The sequence below is a fragment of the Theropithecus gelada genome, chromosome 8, assembly GCF_003255815.1.
Source record: "Theropithecus gelada isolate Dixy chromosome 8, Tgel_1.0, whole genome shotgun sequence".
Lineage (NCBI taxonomy): Eukaryota > Metazoa > Chordata > Mammalia > Primates > Cercopithecidae > Theropithecus > Theropithecus gelada.
The window spans coordinates 4,852,519-4,871,529 of NC_037676.1; the positions used below are offsets into that span (position 1 = coordinate 4,852,519).

The 19,011-nt window shown below is 38.1% G+C and overlaps 1 protein-coding gene across 2 annotated transcripts in view; it reads right to left on the reverse strand.

The window, feature by feature from the left end:
• The window catches only part of AGPAT5 (1-acylglycerol-3-phosphate O-acyltransferase 5), a 54,444-nt gene that overhangs the window by 33,295 nt on the left and 2,138 nt on the right, over positions 1-19,011 (reverse strand). Inside the window, exon 2 of one of the 2 annotated variants that reach the window (XM_025393974.1) lies at positions 3,509-3,578. The exons of the other annotated variant lie outside the window; for it this stretch is intronic. Within the exon in view, the coding sequence (XP_025249759.1) occupies positions 3,509-3,578 (70 nt within the window). The remainder of the gene's footprint in view (positions 1-3,508; positions 3,579-19,011) is intronic. 2 annotated transcript variants of the gene reach the window in all.

The window sequence follows — 19,011 nt, forward strand, 5'->3', positions numbered from 1 at the left end:
TTTCTTGTTTATTCTCAGCTATGTTTCAGATAGGACACCAGATTACAGATAGTTTCTGACTATCTCAGTTACAGTTGAGATTATATTACTTTGACAATAACTATTCATATTTTGTGTTCTGGCATAATTTAACTAAGATAGCAATAAATTTGGCTATGTGAGACTCTTCCATGGCGATCAACCCAAAGCAGTGTCATTGTTCCCATTAACTTGGAGGAGAGGAGTAGAAGGCAGTGAGAGGCAGCAAGTCTAATTTCCTCATCCCTATCGTCATGAAAGAGCAGTTCCTAATTCATGAGGGCCCTGTGTAGTCTTAAGAGATACTGCATGTGCAGCGCTTCCCTACCATGGATCCAGTGTTATGCTAATGGTGAGCTATGACTGGCATCACAACCACTTTTAAATGCCATCTGTGAGCCAGGTACTCTACCAGGATTAGGAGATAGCCTCTGTAAAGGGCCTAAAGGAGCTAGCACTCACGCCTTACCAATAAGGCTCTGAGAGATAAGTAATTTGCCCACTGACACACAGCCTGTTGCAGAACAGCATTTCTGCAATGTCAAACAGGAACCTGGGTCTCTCTGACTCCAAAGTCCGTGCCTTTTTATAATATTCTACTCACCACGCATGCTGTTCAATAAGAAAATTGATGCTTAAACCAAGAAAAGGGAACATTTCATGAGAATAAAAAGGCAAATAGTAGGCGGGGAGCAGTGGCTCACGCCTGTAATCCCTGAACTTTGGGAGGCCAAGGCAGGCAGATCACCTGAGGTCAGGAGTTCAAGACCAGCCTGACCAGAATGGTGAGACCCCATCTCTACTGAAAATACAAAATTAGCCAGGTGTGGTGGTGCATGCCTGTAATCCCAGCTACTCGGCAGGCTAAGGCAGGAGAATGGCTTGAACCCAGGAGGCGAAGGTTGCAGTGAGCCGAGATCGCACCACTGCACTCCAGCCTGGGCAACAAGAGCGAAACTCTGTCTCAAAAAAAAAAAAAAAAAAGAAAAAGAAAAAGAAAAAATTGGCAAATAGTATCAAACGTAGATTGCTGAAGGATAAGGGGAAGGAATAACAGTCACTGTATCCTGCTGACTCCAGAGAGAAATGAGTTAACAGAGACAGAGACAGAATGTAGAGACAAGGATGTGTCAAGTGAAAACAAGGGAAGAGAGAGACTAATTTAAATGTTAATTCTTTTGAGTATCAGGCCAGGAAACTCATTTATTCTAGCAAGCCTGGCAGAAGACAAACAAGAAAGTCTAAGCAGAACAGCAGTCTTTGATGTTCTCTCTGCTAATGACATTTTCAGAGATACTCCGCTGTGACTCCTAACATCTCAGAGGGGTTTTACAAGGGCACCTAAACACCATCGGACGATGAACCATGTCTATGGCTAGGCTTTAGGGGTCTCTGAAACCCTAAAACTACATGCACATTTTTATATGCATATTTTTTTCTAGGAAAAGGCTCTGTCATATACTGACTAAAGCCTGTAATTCTAAAGAAATTTAAAATCACTCACCTAGTATTTTCCCAAGTTATCGAATTTTAAAAGGAAGGCTTTCAAAAAAAAAGCAGCCTTCTCAAATCCTGTTGGGATCAGGACCTGGTGCCAGAGCAGTGATACAAAGTCACAGGCTCTTGGAGCTACGGTGAAGGGAAGGGGAAGTGGTTCTCTAAACTGATAAATGAAATTCAGGTCAGTGTGGTCTGAGGATGAAGATTATCCTTCCCATAGTACCTCTGGTCCCAAATACAAGTAGAATTGTTTTCTGTTTTTGTTTTTTAATCTGTTTTTTCATAGATGTTTTCTAGAAGTCCTCAATCTGAAGGAATATATATAATATATATAAAAGCCAATATGTAGTAAGCATACAAATTAACAGTAGTCGTTATCATTATTATCACTATCAGCAACACTTCCAGAAATGTTCAGAGAACTTACTCCACGAGTCACTACTAGAGAGCTCTGTTCATCGAGTGGAGTTTATACTGAAACCTGGACAAAGAAAAGCTGGCAGGGAAACTGAAGAAGGAATTTTAAGAGAATCCTGTTAAACAGAAAGACAACTCTACACGAAATTAACACTGGATCGATATAAAGGAAATGTAGGAAAATCAAAGCTATCAAGAGCCACTCCCTGTACTGGGCCCACGGATCCCTTTTATTTGATATTTGAAACCTGGTAGAAACATCCGTCAGCGGCAGGACAGGAACAGCAGAATGGTGTTAGAAGTAAAAAGGCCAATATGTCAGCACAGATCAGAGTTCTCAGCAGCACTGACCATTGGTTGACTGTTTTGCTATTTTTGCCGAGAGTGAAATGTAATTAGATAAAACAGTCTGAACCAGTCACATAATAAAGTTGGGGAAAATACACAGATACATCAAAATTCCTATCAACCCCTTGTAGCTTCAACTCTTGTCCTATAAATCTGAATGTAATCATTACTTCACTAAATTGAGAAAAATGCACTTTAACTTTTTATGCTTTCTATACCTCATCTATGGTATAAGTAGTAATAAAAACCACAAAATCATGAAGAGACCGCTGACAGAAAGAAAATTCAAAAAAAGTCACAGGCATAAGTGATTTCCCTTAAGAGTACTATATTGATCAGGTTGTTTTTAGCTTAAGAGTACTATATTGATCAGGCTGTTTTTAGCTTTGAGCTTCTAGGTATAACATTTTTTAAAGCAATAAAAATGGAATTTAGGAAGTATGCACCAAAAGTAGCTAGCTACAGGTTTGAAAACATAAGAAGTGGGATTTCTTGGAGGGCTGAATTATTTGGAGAATTAAAAAGTACCTTACCCAATGCCAATTTCCTGATCCTGCAACTGTGCTACAATTGTATTAAGATGTCACCATTGGGAAAATATTGCTGAAAGGGTCATAGGACTACAATGTACTGTTTTGCAAATTCTTGGGACTCTAGAATTACTTAAAAATGCAAAGGTTTTTAGAAGTATCTTAACCTAAAGTATATATTGCACTATTTTGAAGACCAGTCCTCTGCAATTCCTCTGATGGAACAGTAGCAAACTAGAATTAAACCAAACCCATTTGAAGAAGGAAAGGAAGTGCAGACATTAGAAATGACTAGCATAGTAAGGAAATGAGTACTCACATACCAATACAGCCTTTCTGCAGCTTAGCAATCAAAAACGTAAAATGTATATCTACACTTCCACCCAAGGCTACTTCTAGAAACATCACTTACAAAAAGAATGAATACACTACACAAAGGAAAAACAAACCAAGCAAGTAAGAAAATAGCTTACTTACATCCAACAGAGGGAGAAGGTAAATTTAGGAAAATTCATAGCTTTCAAGTTTCTGACTTTCCAAAAAGTAAAATCACAAAAATACAAGAACAGGTGTAATATCTGCACAGAAAATCGATGTTTTAAAAAACCCACTTCATTTAAATGTAAGAATGGTATTTTGAATGCCCATGTGCCATCTGTAGAAAAACCTACGTTTCATGCAAATGAAATACAAACCTGTGCTTTGATGATTTGCTAAATATATTATATTTTCTTTATTTTTTGGCAAATCTCCATATAGCAATATCTAAAAAATAAAACAAAAAAAACACATTACTTTGATATTTTAAAACATCTGTAATATACTGTAATATACAAAGGAAGACAATGTGAAGAAACTGATGAATGATGCTGTGAATATTTCCATCCATGATTAACAAAAATTAGATTCCTCACAGGAGCCTCAGAGATCAAAACTGCTCATGTCCACAAAGCAGTTATGTATAAGACAGGTTAATGGTCATAAATTAAAATAGAATAATCAATATCCTCATGAGAAAAATATAACAAGCATTTATTGATTGCTAACAATATATAAAACACTGTTCATAACATAAATCTTCCTTCAAAGAGCCTACAATCAATAAGAGACAGACATGTCCACAGGAACTGTAATGAGACATAATGCAAATACTATGAAAATATGGTACTTTTTTATGTTTAAAATCTGTTTTTTCTTTTTTCAGGAAACTAGAAGGCTACACAACCTTTTCTAATTTTAAAGAACTGTAAACTGCAGAGCAGGAGGATCATTAGGTGGGATTTTGGCAGATGAGAGGAAGGAAAACGTCATGAGAATAAGAATGAATGGAAGCAGTAACCCTGGAGGCCTGTTGGGTACACAGGCAGTGTCCGGCGGAGGAGCAAGGAGACCAGAAGGGTGGCTCTGAACTGGAATGCCAGAAGTCTTTTGAATTCCATGCTAAAGATTTAAACTTTATTCTGTAAGTATGAGAGAAACATGGTTCCATCATTAGGACTCACTCCATCTCCACCAAGAACAGAGTTCAACAAAGGGGCAACTTCCAGCATGAGGGAGAAGCTGGTGAGAAGCACACAGTGAGCTTCTGGTCCAACAGCCAGTTTATTTTTATTTTTATTTATTTTTTTATTTTTTATTTTTTGTTGTTTTTGAGACGGAGTCTCACTCTGTTGCCTGGGCTGGAGTGTGGTGGCCGGATCTCAGCTCACTGCAAGCTCCGCCTCCCGGGTTCACGCCATTCTCCTGTCTCAGCCTCCCGAGTAGCTGGGACTATAGGCGCCCACCACCTCGCCCGGCTAGTTTTTTTTTGTAGTTTTTAGTAGAGACAGGGTTTCACCGTGTTAGCCAGGATGGTCTCGATCTCCTGACCTCGTAATCCGCCTGTCTCGGCCTCCCAAAGTGCTGGGATTACAGGCTTGAGCCACCGCGCCCGGCCAGCCAGTTTATTTTTAAACTGGGTGGTAGGTACACAGGTGTTCAGTGTACCTGTATTAGTGTTTCTGCTGTTTTGTGTGTCTTACATATTTTAGAATAAATTTTTCAAGAAACTGGAGAGTATACTCGTAAAGACTTAAAAGGAAATGGCTGCTAATGGTGCTAGGTTTTTATTCAGGGCATTTTTGTTTCTGCATCTTGTCATCATGGATTATGCAAGATTATAAATTAGCTAAGGCTTTTTAGATCTGCCTTGTCCATAAGGATTATCTTTTGGTCATGACATTATTTATTAATATCTTAAAAAGAGAGGAAAGAAAGGGACAATTAACCCAACAACTTTGCAGACAAATGTACCTAAATAACATAAAGTTCTGGAAGCCAGGGATGTGACTAAAGTTTCCATTACATTCCTTAGAAACTGCACAGTGCTATGTATGTAGTATGTTTAAATATTTGCCCAGTGAGTTTTTATTCATAAAGTTTATTGATGGCATAAATGAGTAAAACCAATAGTTTGATCTGTTCAGAGTTAAAAATGACATGCTGGCTTGTGAGTAAATCCCCATTCTCTTACCAACAAGCCGGAATTGCATCAAGACCGTTGAGTATGCACTGATTTAAAAGTTTTGCACAGGCCAGGCATAGTGGCCCACGTCTGCAATCCCAGTGCTTTGGGAGGCTAGAGGGAGTGGGTGGGCGGGGGCAGTGGGGGCAGGATGGGAAGATCTCTTAAGCTCAGAAGTTCAAACTCAGCATGGGCAGCACAGCCAGACCCTGTCTCTACAGAAATATAACAAGATTAGCCAGGCATGGTGGTGCGCACCTGCCCACACTCCTTCAGGAGCATCCAGAACAAAATGCACACCTAATGACAAGTCCCCAGCCCCTTATGGCCTATGAGCTCCTCAATAGCCTGATCTGTTTTCTACCCCAAGAGCCTAGCACCAAGCTGGTTTTTAACACATGTTTCCAGAATTATTGTTTACACTTTTGTCACCAGTAGGTAAAGCTATATCTCATTTTCAAAATAAAGGTAGTTTCAGAATAAACATAAATAAAATAATTTAAGTGCACCAGTGAGTTTTAAAGGCATCATTCTGTAAATCTAGTACTCATTTTTTAAATCACATTAGTTCCCTCTACAAACGTATCCTGCAAATAATTTGTCACTTCAAAATAAGGCACAAGAAAACATGCCTTTTCTTTTTGTTTTTCATAACTCTTTAAGTAATTTTAAGTTCATTATAATTGCTTCTTCATAATTTTAGGTTCATCCACTTTTTAATAACTCATCAGACATCCCCTACAGAAAAAAAATAATTTCTCTTTTCATTTATTAATTCAGAGGTAGCCAATAAAAATGTTTCTGAATAACTATCTATCTTCATCACAACTGACAAACTAGTTATTCTGTTCTCGTCAAACAAACTTACTTATCTTGCACAAACTGGCTTTCACAAGAAGGCCTGAATTAGAAGTGGACTAGTTTCACCTCACCTTGATCACATTTATGTTATTTTTAATTTGCTCTCATGATACATAAACTGCCTAATGACTTTTTTTTAATCTTAAAAACAGGTAGTAACATGGAATTTAAAGTAATCACATGCTTAACACCTTAGCCTCCAAAACACAATGTCACAGAGACATAAATACACAGCATTCTTTGTTAAAAAATATATATTCTTCATTTATCTCAATAATGTCCATTTGCCTTCCACATGCAAAACCTGAAACATGATTTTTTTAAAAAAACTTGCACTGCTGTTAAGTATAGATGATACTGTTGACAGGAATCAGAGAATATTCCACACCCACATACGCTACTTTGGCATTAGGATTACTTTGAGCTGAAGGCAGCTGAGACACAGCAGATACAGGAAGAGTTCTCTGCCCTCTCCCTAACTGCCTAAGGCAGGACATAATTTCCCTGTGGAAAGGTCATATAAATTTCCATATGTAAAGGTGTTTCCCTGTCCCTTATTAGGAGACCAGAAACTGGCAAAATAAACCTGCATAGCAAACCTTATTACCATACATTTCCTAGTCATTTTCCCACAATTTACCACCCCGGGAGCTGAAATCCTCTTCTCCTTAGACTAGTCACTTCACAATTTATCAGCCTTTGTTAAAAATCACATACAAACCCATTCTTTTTTTTTTTTTTTTTTTGAGACTGAGTCTGGCTCTGTCACCCAGGCTGGAGTGCGGTGGCCGGATCTCAGCTCACTGCAAGCTCCGCCTCCCGGGTTCACGCCATTCTCCTGCCTCAGCCTCCCGAGTAGCTGGGACCACAGGCGCCCGCCACTTCGCCCGGCTAGTTTTTGTATTTTTTAGTAGAGACGGGGTTTCACCGTGTTAGCCAGGATGGTCTCGATCTCCCGACCTCGTGATCCGCCCGTCTCGGCCTCCCAAAGTGCTGGGATTACAGGCTTGAGCCACCACGCCCGGCCACAAACCCATTCTTTAGCCAAGCACAGAAGGGCACAACTACAGTCCCTGCTACTCAGGAAGCTCAAAAAGAAGAATCGCTTGAGTTCAGGAGTTAGAGTCCAGCCCTGGCAACACAGCAAGACCCCCGTCTCTTTAAAATAAAGATAAACATAAAAATAACCCCTCCTTCCCTGTGCATGTAAAAACACTAACATCAATAAAATGTGTATGCCTCTACTCCTGTTAATCTGTCTCTTAATCTCTTAATTCACAAGCCCTAGCTACCCTACGAGGGTAAAGGAACAGTCTGCTCTCCCCTATACTGTAACATGACAGCCACTAAGAGGTAGGTTCTAAAGTACTAGACTTGAATTAAGCTTGAATTAGAATCCTCATCCGTCACCTTATGATGAGAACTTGGGCAAAACATCCAACCTCTCCAGACCGATTTCTTTGCCTGTAAAATGAGTGTAATAATAGTAACTACTCCTCCTAGGATTGCAGTGAAATAAGTGAAACTATGTAAACTACTTCACACAATGCCTAGAACATAGTAACCATCTAAAATATGTTAAACTGTCATTAGTATTATCCAATGAAACGGAACTTTTTATTCAAAACTATGTTAAGTGATTAATGGACAAGAGAAATAGCTACCTAGTCTATCTCTCCCCACAAAGTCTTTGATTACATAGAAGTACAGCCATAAAGAATTTCAATTTGAATAAGATTACATATACAATTTACACTGTTTATATAATTACTTGAACTTTTAAATGTATTTTATGCCAATGAAATATACCACCAGTTAATCATTATAAGATTTCTGCTGTAAAGCATACAAAAACTATAGTCTTTTTCTACCCAGTTTAAAACGTTTCATTGAATAGTAAAATTATTATGCCCTTCTGAAATAAGATCAAAATAGCGAACAGCTACTTGCCCGATAATCAATACAAACACAATTATCATGCAATAAATGGAACCTAACAGATGACAAAGTTCTTTTTTTCCTTTTGCTTTCTTTAGCAAAGCCTTCTTCATAAGCTTTCAAAACAGTACTTCACACGCAAAACTGTAATAACTAGGTGTTTGGACCATCACGGCTCACTGCTCTCTCATTGTTCTTACCATGTCTAGTGAATAAACTGGCTGACTGCATTCAATGAGACACATGGCTGTTTCCATAGTAATAAGAATGCTGGTTCTTCCAACTCCAGCACTGCAAGAAACAACAAGGAGTTTTTCCTTGCCAACCCTCTTATTTTGCACATGAAAAACAAAATCCAGAAAGTCATTGAATCATCAGGGTCTCCATGGTCAGGCCAACCTGTGTACTGGATCTGAGTGACTGATGACTCTCATTTTTCTCTTGGTTAAACAGCAGTGTGATCTTCCCGAAGATAAAGGCAGTGCTTCCTTCTTCTGAGTGGCAGAAGGCTGGGTAGCATCCATAGGATGAAATTCTGGGTTCTGGCCAATATTGGGGTCATTTAACTCTGCCACATTCCACTTGTGTGGTCAACATTACAACCATGGAGAAGACTTGTTCCTAAGTCATCTGCCAAAAATCTGTTCCAGTGTGTGGTAACGCCCCTTGACAAGCACTGTTCTGACTTATAACGCTGGAATTGCACTGATGTAGTCTTCATTACCTTTTAAAATAATCCATGTAGTATCATAAGGCAAACTATCTCTGTATCTATTTTTGGAAAGGTTCTAAGGTAATCTGGCACCAGACATTGTCATTCCAAGTTTTCTTTTTGATAAGCTGATCAAATTGTGTCCAGAATGTTCCAGCGGTAAGCCCTTGGCTAGCTGGATCACTGACTCCCACAGGAAATGGTCATCCTGGTGGACACTATCTAGTGGGTCTTTCTCCAGAATGTACTGGAAGTCTGTCCTGTTTTCTAGCACTTCTTCCACTACATCATATGCAGCACAGGTAGAACTAGAAGCATGAGTTCCCCAGAATGTCTCTCACAGTTAGCTTTAATAAGCAGGACAACCCAACCATGGATGTGTCTGTAAAGTTCCAACCACTGATCAATACAACTAGGTCTTCTCTTCAATCGAGGGTCACCGAGTTCAAAGGTGTTCCTGGTGCTTCTTAGGACATGATCACAGACATCTTCTGACCATATTCCCCTTTACATTGACTCCATACCTTCCATTTTCATCAGGTTCACTCTGATTAGAACAAGATGATCATGTAGAACACCACCATTAGGAGTAGATTTTTTAAGAGAAGATGTAACATCAATGTTTCATTAATATGATCTTCCAGATCTTGTTGGAAATGTAAATAATGAATTTGGTTCCAACTGTTTTTCTTAGATTGTTTGGGTGGTAAAGCCGGAGACTACCCATCTCAGGGGTGTCCTGTAATGGTGGATGATTCCAGAGTGATGCTATCAGCTTGTGCTGATAATGGTGATCTCTGATTCGCAAATACTTTGGAAGAAGTGTGAACCACATAATCTACCAAATGACCAACTGAAGACGGTCATAATCAGGTTCCCTCTTGTATGAATGCAAAATTTTGATAAGTAGGAATTCCTGTTCCAGGTGGCAGCTGTGATGGAAGGCTTTACGTTTCCAATCCTTTCATCAGATATTGAATTCCTGCTTACTACTTCCCAATTCATTAATTTCCACGTCAATGGCTTACTTGAGGAGCCTGCAAATAGTCTGTCTTTATTTGCCTTTTCTTTGCCATACTGAATTAATTGAACTTCAGTTCTCCCATGGTGCATTAGGAATTTTGAACCTAATGTAAAATAATGTGCAAAAAAATTATTTCTAGTTGGAAGTGGTCTGTCCAAACAGAAGAATATGTGATGTTCTAAACTTGCTTTCCACAAACGTTTACATGCTCTACAATTCATCATATTAAATCCTGATAATCTTTCTCCAGATTTATGCAAGCCATTTTCAAAGCTGAATAAACAACTGTTTGCACTTAAAACAAATTTTTACAATCTTCGACCATGGAAAGGTACTCGTTCGTAGTCTCTTATAAATCAGAATTCCTCTTGACGTCATTCCAATCATAATTTCATTGTTACTTTGATTCCTTGCATAGTGGAATTCAACTCCACCGAGTTCTAAGGTACTTGCTGTGTTTAGGTAATTAACTTCTGCTTCTCAAGGACATAAGCCTATATGTTGCTGATGTCATTTTTACAATTTATTTTTCAAAATTTTGAGGATGATCAGGAATGAAAGAATAACCTGAGAGGTGGCCTAGCAAGTTCTCTGACTGACTGTAGTCTCCAAGTTTAGTCTGAAAAGCAAATAAAGGAAAAAGGGCAGTAGTATCGTAAGAACAGGGCAATCTTCCAGTAAGAATGTCTTGTTAAATTTGTAAAAAATACTAGTAGTGGGCTATTCATGGAATCATCAGCCACCTGTAAATCAACATAGTCTTGCTCAGTAAAATCAGGATGGTCGCAGACTACATCTGACAGAACTTGCCACTGATCATGTTTATTCGCACTGAAAGCTTACACAGTGTTTTCCAGAAGGATGTTACAAGCCTCTGTATGCTGTCTGTCTCAGGCCAACTCTGGTGCTCGTACATTGGAGGTTGTGGGTTCTGCCAGCAGGAAATTGAAAATGTGAGGTCATGACTGTACACACAAGGTCTTTGTATCACAGCTGTGTCCTCTCAGCTGAAGAAAGAAAGCATCAAAGCCAGGCAGTGATGGGGAGCGGCATGTCTGCTCTACCACCCACAGCAACCACGTCATGCTGTGGAACTGCCATGGCCTGCGCCACCCAGGAAGGCCATGAAGTTCTTTCTCACACACTCAGCATGCATGTGTCTTTTGGCACTGCCCTTATTTTACATCCTGTCTTTTGGTACTGTTCTTATTTTAGAGGGTGTGTTTTTTCTGAGTATCCATGATGTACCAGTCACTGAGCTAGGCAGTTTCACATATTATCGCATTTTGTCTTCAAAATAGCATGACAAAAAGTATTCCATTTAAGGATGAGGATCTTGAGACTGAGAAGTTGACACTTACTCCACATGACATACGGAATGGCAGAGAAATAGGAATTACACCGAGGTTTCTCACTCCAAGATCCCAAAATCTTTTGACTGTGACAAAACTATTCTCTGCAAAAATTCCAAATAAAAAATGTCAAGTGAGACGGCTTCTCATATATTAGAAGCTTATATAATTTTTTTCACTTTGAATATCAATCACAGAATTATAAGGAACCCGTAAAAAAAAACTAAAAGCCAACAAAAAATTTTTTCCTACATAAACACAAATTAAGCCCGGAAGCAATGCAATATGAAAGTGCACCAAGAGCTGGCATTCACTACATCACACCCAACTTTTAGGTGAACCACCTGCTTATATACGCAACAGCCACCCAGTTAAGTAACCATCTGACATAGTTGTATTCCTCCTTTATTTCCTCAGTTCTTTGTTTATTTCTTTAATTTGTGAACTATCTCAGCAAACATTCAAGTTTTCTTTTAAGTGACATCTTTCTGCACTGCTAAATTATGTGTCACTTTAGGGTAGACACTATGCATTTTGTCAATCCAGAACATTAGCACCTATTAACAGTAGGTGGTTAGCACTTAATATGTGGCTGGGACTTAATACGACTCTCCTTTCCAGGTATCATCACCCTCATTTCTTTCTGCCCCTGGAATTCTCATGCCAAGCTGGAGCACAGTAAAGTCATCTTCTAAATATTACTTACACTTATACACATACACAGTACTCTAAAATCTTCAAGCAATACTTTCTTATTTGGGATTTTCATCTCTGGTGCCTACAGAGAAACAGAAGAAACAACATAAAATCTTGGAGAATTGCATAGGCTCAAAAATTACAAAAAGTACTGGTTTTGATTCACAGCTAAACCAAGGATTTTCTGCACTGCTGGCCGCGTGAGAATTCTTTTTTAACTTCTCTGACTTTGCTCATTCTGCCTTACTCTTGAGGGTGGAGTTCATGTTTCTTCCTCCTTCATCTATTTAAGGAAAGAATGAATCGGACTCACTAGACCTGGGTACCCTGTTAGAACAAAACTTACCAACTAGTAATGCCATTCAAAAATCTCCATCCCTAAAAAGTGAGATTCAGCTACATTTCCACAGAAACACAAACTAGAATTCCCTAGAGTATTCCATCTTTTCTCTCTCCCCTTTTTTTTTTTTTTTTTGAGATGGAATTTTATTCTTGTTGCCCAGGCTGGAGTGCAATGGTATGATCTCAGCTCACCACAACCTCTGTCTCCTGGGTCCAAGCGATTCTCCTGCCTCAGCCTCCCAAGTAGCTGAGATTACAGGCATGCGCCACCATGCTCGGCAAATTTTGTATTTTTAGTAGAGACGGGGTTTCTCCACGTTGGTCAGGCTGGTCTCGAACTCCCGACCTCAGGTGATCCACCTGCCTCAGCCTCCCAAAGTGCTGGGATTATAGGCATGAGCCACCGCACCTGGCCCTTTTTTATTTTTTTCTTTTGAGACAGGGTCTTACCCTGTCGCCCAAGTTGGAGCCTCCACCTCCCAGGTTCAAGCGATTCTCCCACCTCAGACTCCTGAGCAGCTAGGACTACAGGCATACGCCACCAGGCCCAGCAAGTTTCTGTATTTTTTGGTAGAGATGGGGTTTCACAATATTGGCCAGACTGGTCTCGAATGCCTGACCTCAAGTGATCCACCCGCCTTGGCCTCCCAAAGTGCTGGGATTACAGGCATGAGCCACACCGTGCCCAGACTACTCTGCCATTTTTGTTAAAAGAAAAAGTAAAATCAAGTCATTCTCCCCTTTACTGCCATCTTCAAGAGGTTACAATGTTGCAGAGAAGATGATCCAAACATTAAAATATGATAGTTATGTTAGTATTATATGTTAATATTACATAAAAATTACCCTGACATTGAGATGGGGTAAGATCATGACAGATGGAGAAAAGCTAGGGCTTGAGCTGGAATTCCAGAAAGGAGAGGTCTAATGTGGGGAGGGGCGGCCCAGAAGGAAAACCTGGACTAGAATGAAACCAAGGAATGGAAAAGTTAACTGGGCCAGAATTTAGAGAACCTTGAATGCCATGCTTCAAACTCCTCATGTTTATTATGTTATCAATTGAAAACCTCTTTTCCCTAAACATTCCATGTTAATTACGCATGTTCCAAGTAAAAATTCAAAGTAATTTTTATAGCCTTCTCCACTAACCCAAGCAAAGAGTTACTTTAAAGAGTTACTTTATCTCTCTGTACAGCAAAGCTAATAAACACACCTCTAATTTCAGTGTTATCCTATTTTGTAATTGGCAGTTCATGTCTTTTCTAGATGAATACCTTGAGATTAGGGGTCTCATTTCAAGCAATATAACCACATTGCCAGGCAGAGCATCTTCAGAAAATGAGTGACTGAAACTCCTGGCTAGACTACTACAGATGTGAACCATGGGTATTCCCCTTTCCTTGTCTGTAAAAGAGGAAGAATAGTACTTACCTTGTAAAGATGAAATTATTTACATAAGAGAACAATACTTACTTGCACACAGCAGCACTCACTAACTGCGACTGAGTGTGCTACTAACCCACCCTCTTCTTTTTCCTCCACGTTCAATCACAAAGTCCTATCAGCTACCACTAAAATAGATTTGGAATTCTTTTCAATCTCAACATCCACTCTTTCCACTCCCCTAACCATCATTTCTCACCTGGATGACTACATTACCTTTCAAGCTTGCCCTTTTACAGAGCTCCACACAAATGTCACTTGCTCTGGAAGATTTTCCAAACCCCTACCTTGCACCCACCAGGCTAAACAACCTGGCACGGCACAGTAAATTTTCACTTTCTTGTTATTGTTTGTCTTCCCACACTAAAATGTGAACTCCATAATGGCAGGTACATTGTCTATCAAACATTGTATCCCTTGGTACCCAGCACAGCACCTGGAACAATGTGCACACGGGAATATTGCAGGGATTAAGGGATCTAGGTTCTAGAGATCCCTTACTGAAGTCATTACTTACTACTGAATTGTCCAACTACTAACATCAACCTCTAGTTAAGAGACCATAATGAGAAAATAGTAAAGGAAAAACTAACTTCTGATTCCATTTGAGAAGCATCAGCTCCACAAAATTAGACAAATATACACAAGAGGGAAAGTAAACTAGGTATATACGGAGTGCTGTTTTCCCTTGCCCTCCATCATAATGGCACAGAGGTATCCCCATAGGTACACAGGTATATTTTGTGCTACTGTACTAAAAAACTCATCTAAGAAGTTCATTTAACTGAAGAATCTTCCCATAATTCAAACACCTACTTAAAAGTTCTTGGAAGAAATCTAAAGTTACACACCAAACTGGTACATACCTGGGAAAGGTGTACGTAGTGTAGGAGTAGGGGAAACTTTAACTTTCTCAAAATATTGTGGCAGTGTTTGAATGCATAATTGCATCTGTGATTTTAAAATAGAAAAATAAGGCATTAAAAAACTATACACCAATGCAACCTGAAATAACTGGTTTGTTCACAGAGGTTTATATTTATAAAGTGTAAATATAGAGTTTTAGTTATATTTCTTTAGGATTTTCCTCTAAGTCTAGTAAGTTAACCAGTTCCCTAATCAGAATTTAATTGTGTTAGACTGGAATTGATTTGATTGGGAAATGTTTAATTTCCTATAGTAAAAGTTTTTATTATCCTGCTTAAACAAGCTAATGCAGAGACACACCCAAACCTACACAGTCCTATTACTCTCAGCTAAAGTACTAAAGTGAAGGAAGCAATTTAAGATCTATTTAAGGTCTTCACATGAATGACAAATAAGCACAGAAGAGTAAAATTACGGATACAAGCTACAATTCATATTCTCGTTAGGACTACAGATATCCGAGATGGCGCTGGGCAACATTTTGGCAGAAGTGCAGAAAGAATGTAGACATGTCATAAAAGGGGGTAGGCTAGATGACTTATAAGCTCCCTTCTCCAGTAAACATGTTCCATTCTAATGAATGGTTGCTTTTACAGCAAGATTCAGAATATAAATTTAACTCATTAGGAGTTTAGGATGAATTTGATGAGTCAGTGCTACAAAAAGAAAGATCCAGTTATAAATGGTCTCTAGATAAAAAGCCTTGACTGTTTCTGAGGAACTTGGAACAATGTTTCAGTTAAAAGTATGAATCAGCTAAACATGGTGGATCATGGAGGGATCACTTGAGCCCAGGAGCTCAAAACCAGCCTGGGCAACATGGCAAAATCTCATCTCTAACCCCTCCCCAGGCCAAAAAAAAAAAAAAAAAAAAAAAAAACCGAAAAAATTAGCTGGGCATGGTGCTGTGCACTTGTAGTCCCAGCTACTCAGGAGGCTGAGGTGGGAGGACCACTTGAGCCCAGAGACAGACATTGCAGTGAGTGGAGATTGCACCACTGCACTCTAGTTTGGGCAACAGTGTGAGATTCTGTCTCACAAAAAAAAGTATGACTCCTTGGAGAAGTTAAGGGCATATTAGAGAAATGTCAAAATCTTAAATTCTTTATCTTCTTTCTTGTGTTTTTCAAACTATTTTACACTTAAAGCAGGTCAACTGAAAACCTAAGTTTATTTTATATAAACTTAAGAACTGTGCATTTTGTTATGTTACATTAGCATTTGGGGAAGGGGGGATTAGCAGTCAGAGCCACTAATGTAAAATATATTCTGAAGAAAATTCCAAGTGTTACCAACTGATTTAAGCAAGACAAATTGGCAATTAAAATATTTATTAGGGGCTGGGCATGGTGGCTCACACCTGTAATCCCAGCACTTTGGGAGGCCAAGGCAGAAGGATCACCTGAGGCCAGGAATTCAAGACCAGCTTGGGCAACACAGCAAGACCCCATTTCTACAAAAACTTTTAAAAATTAGCTAGAAATAATAGCACAGCAGCTGCTCGGGAGGATTGCTTGAACCCAGGCATTCAAGGCTGCAATAAGCCATGATGGTGCCACTGCACTAGAGCCTGGGTGACAGAAAAAGACCCTGACTCAACAAAACCCAAACCCCAATCTATTATGTGTTGATAATTTTTTGGCCTTCAAATTTCAATGATCGGTTTTCAGTGTATTGCATAGGAATGGGGAAAAGAAATTTTTTTAAAAAGAAGCAAAGAAAAAAGAATTGACATCTGAAGACATTCTATTAACTTTTATCAGCTTCACAAAACATGATAAAAATATTTTCCATTATTGATCATAACTATTACAATTGTTGTTTATGCAGCTGTCTCAACATTTAGGATATATCTAGATTCCTAGGATAGAATTCTAGGCTATAAACTAAGATAAATCTAGTTTCACTTTAACTCACGATGATAGAATTTAAGGTAACTTCATTCCTTTTTCATGAGTCCCATCTACTCCTCTGCCAGTACTCCAGCTTTCCTTTTAATCTCACGTAAGATTTCCTTAAACTCCAGCTCAAGAATATACATATGGCCTCTTATTCTGAGTCTCTAAGCATTCCACATTCAAGTTACTTCCTATCCTACAGACAGGGCTTTTAAGTGGTAAACAAACCAAATACCAGTATACTCACCACATCATACACAATTAACAGTCTTAGAAGTGAAATTACCTTTATCAAGATTTCAGTTATTTCCACATATATCATATATATGATATATATAAGTCAATTCTTAACTGATTCTGAAATTACTGTCTTGTGATTACATATATCATATGATATATGTATCAGTTAATTCTTTATTGATTCTGAAACTACCATCTTGTGATTATATATATCATATATATGTATTATTACATGATATATATGATATATATGATTATATATGATATATATGATTACATATGATACATAATATATAATCACAAGATGGTAATTTCAGAATATATGTATATAATCACAAGAATACATATATAATCACAAGATGGTAATTTCAGAATATATGTATATAATCACAAGAATACATATATATAATCACAAGATGGTAATTTCAGAATTAGTTAAGAATTAAAAGAATACCAAAATATGAATAAGTTGGTTATTACATAGAATACAGATTTGTTCTGAAAATAAAACAGTTAATCAAATGTTCTACTTAAGGGATATGTGAAAGTACACCTGTAAATAAGAAACTAAAAGATTATGGGAAAGTAAGTAAACTTACTACAGAAAACCAGGTTCTCTGTTAAAGAAAGCAGAGACCAAAATGCATTAACATATAAATACCTAAAGAAATAAGGCAAGTTAAACTAAGAAATAACTACAAAATACTGAATAGGCAGAACTATGGATTTCATTATTGTGGTGGGTTGAAGGGCAGCCCCTCAAAAAATGTGTCCACATCCTAAGCCCTGGAACCTGTGAATGTTTTCTTATTTGGAAAAAGGCTCTTTGCAGTTACAATTAAATTAAGGATCTTGAGATGAAGAGATCATCCTGGATTATCCAGGTGGGCTCTAAACCCAATGACAAGCACCCTTCTAAGAGAAAGGCAGAGTGAGATGTGAGGCAGAAGAGGTGGCAGCAAGGACTGTAAGGCAGAGGTTCAGTCACCAGAAGCAGAAAGCCACAAGAACAGATTCCCCTCTAGGGCCTCCAGAGGGAGTGCAACTGAGCCTACACCTTGATTTCAAACTGTTGGCCTCCAGAATCACGAGAAATTAAGTTTCTTAAGCCATTTGGTTTGAGGTGATCTGTTTTGGCAGCACAGGAAAGTAACATTGATTCAAAAGTAACTTGAATCAATGCCTCTCAACATAGTAGAGAAATTTCAGTTGATTTTCAATGAGTATCAAATTACGTGAAATATAAAAAAAACTTTAAAAATTCTTATTACTCATTCTAAAGATATAAATGGTGAAGAAAGTACCCATTTGAGTTTCAGCACCAATGAGAGATTCTGGAAGGACCTAAAAGGATAAACGAGTTGTAAGGAACAATTTTAGCAGCACTGACTGAAATATTTCTCTATCTCAGAGATACATATGAAAATAAAGTAGTGAAATTAGGGAAAAAAAGGACCAGAATCCAAGGAAAATTCAAGTAAACTTGTTGGAAGCAGGTTTACCTGCCAAGCATAGATCATAAATCTCATGGACCTACTACTACTTCTCTTCAGCTTAAAAATTCTATGTAAAAGAAAATATTCTTCTGCAAGAACTACTATGAACCACTTATTTTTTAAACCTAGAGTTGAAAGGCATAAAAATGTCATTAAAAAAAATTTTTATTTTAAAATGTCTCTTTAATATATATAAATTAATAAACTTTTTATTTAAAAACTTATAACCTCTTAAATTACTAAAACTCCCTTCAGAAATGAGTCAACAATACTTTATACAGAACAAGAGAATCATCACTAGCCTTGCAAACGAAAGCTGATAAAAACAATTCAAGAAAAAAAGAGTATCCTAACAAAACAAGAAAAGCAAGCTAAAAATTTTAATCAAAACATCTCAGTGACAAAGTTAATGGTACAAAGTCACAGGTAAAAAATATGGTGACAGAACGTCACTATAAATCTTTTTCCCTTGGGTCTTATGTTTGAAGATAGCTATTTATTCCTCTATTGGTTTAATCTTAAAAGAAACAATCAAAAATATTGAAAGGTAGCTTTGTGTACACAGGAAACCCAGATTCCAGAAAAAGACCCTAATAAATTCAAAATACCCTGCTCTCTGTTAGTAAACAGAAAATAATTATTTGTCCCCTCCAAACAATAAAAATAAAAATGCAGGAATAAGAAACTCTTGCTTTTAAATTTGTATTAAATGTTCATAACTTGCATTTGAGGATCAGTGGGCAATTAGTTAGTTCTAGGATTCCTA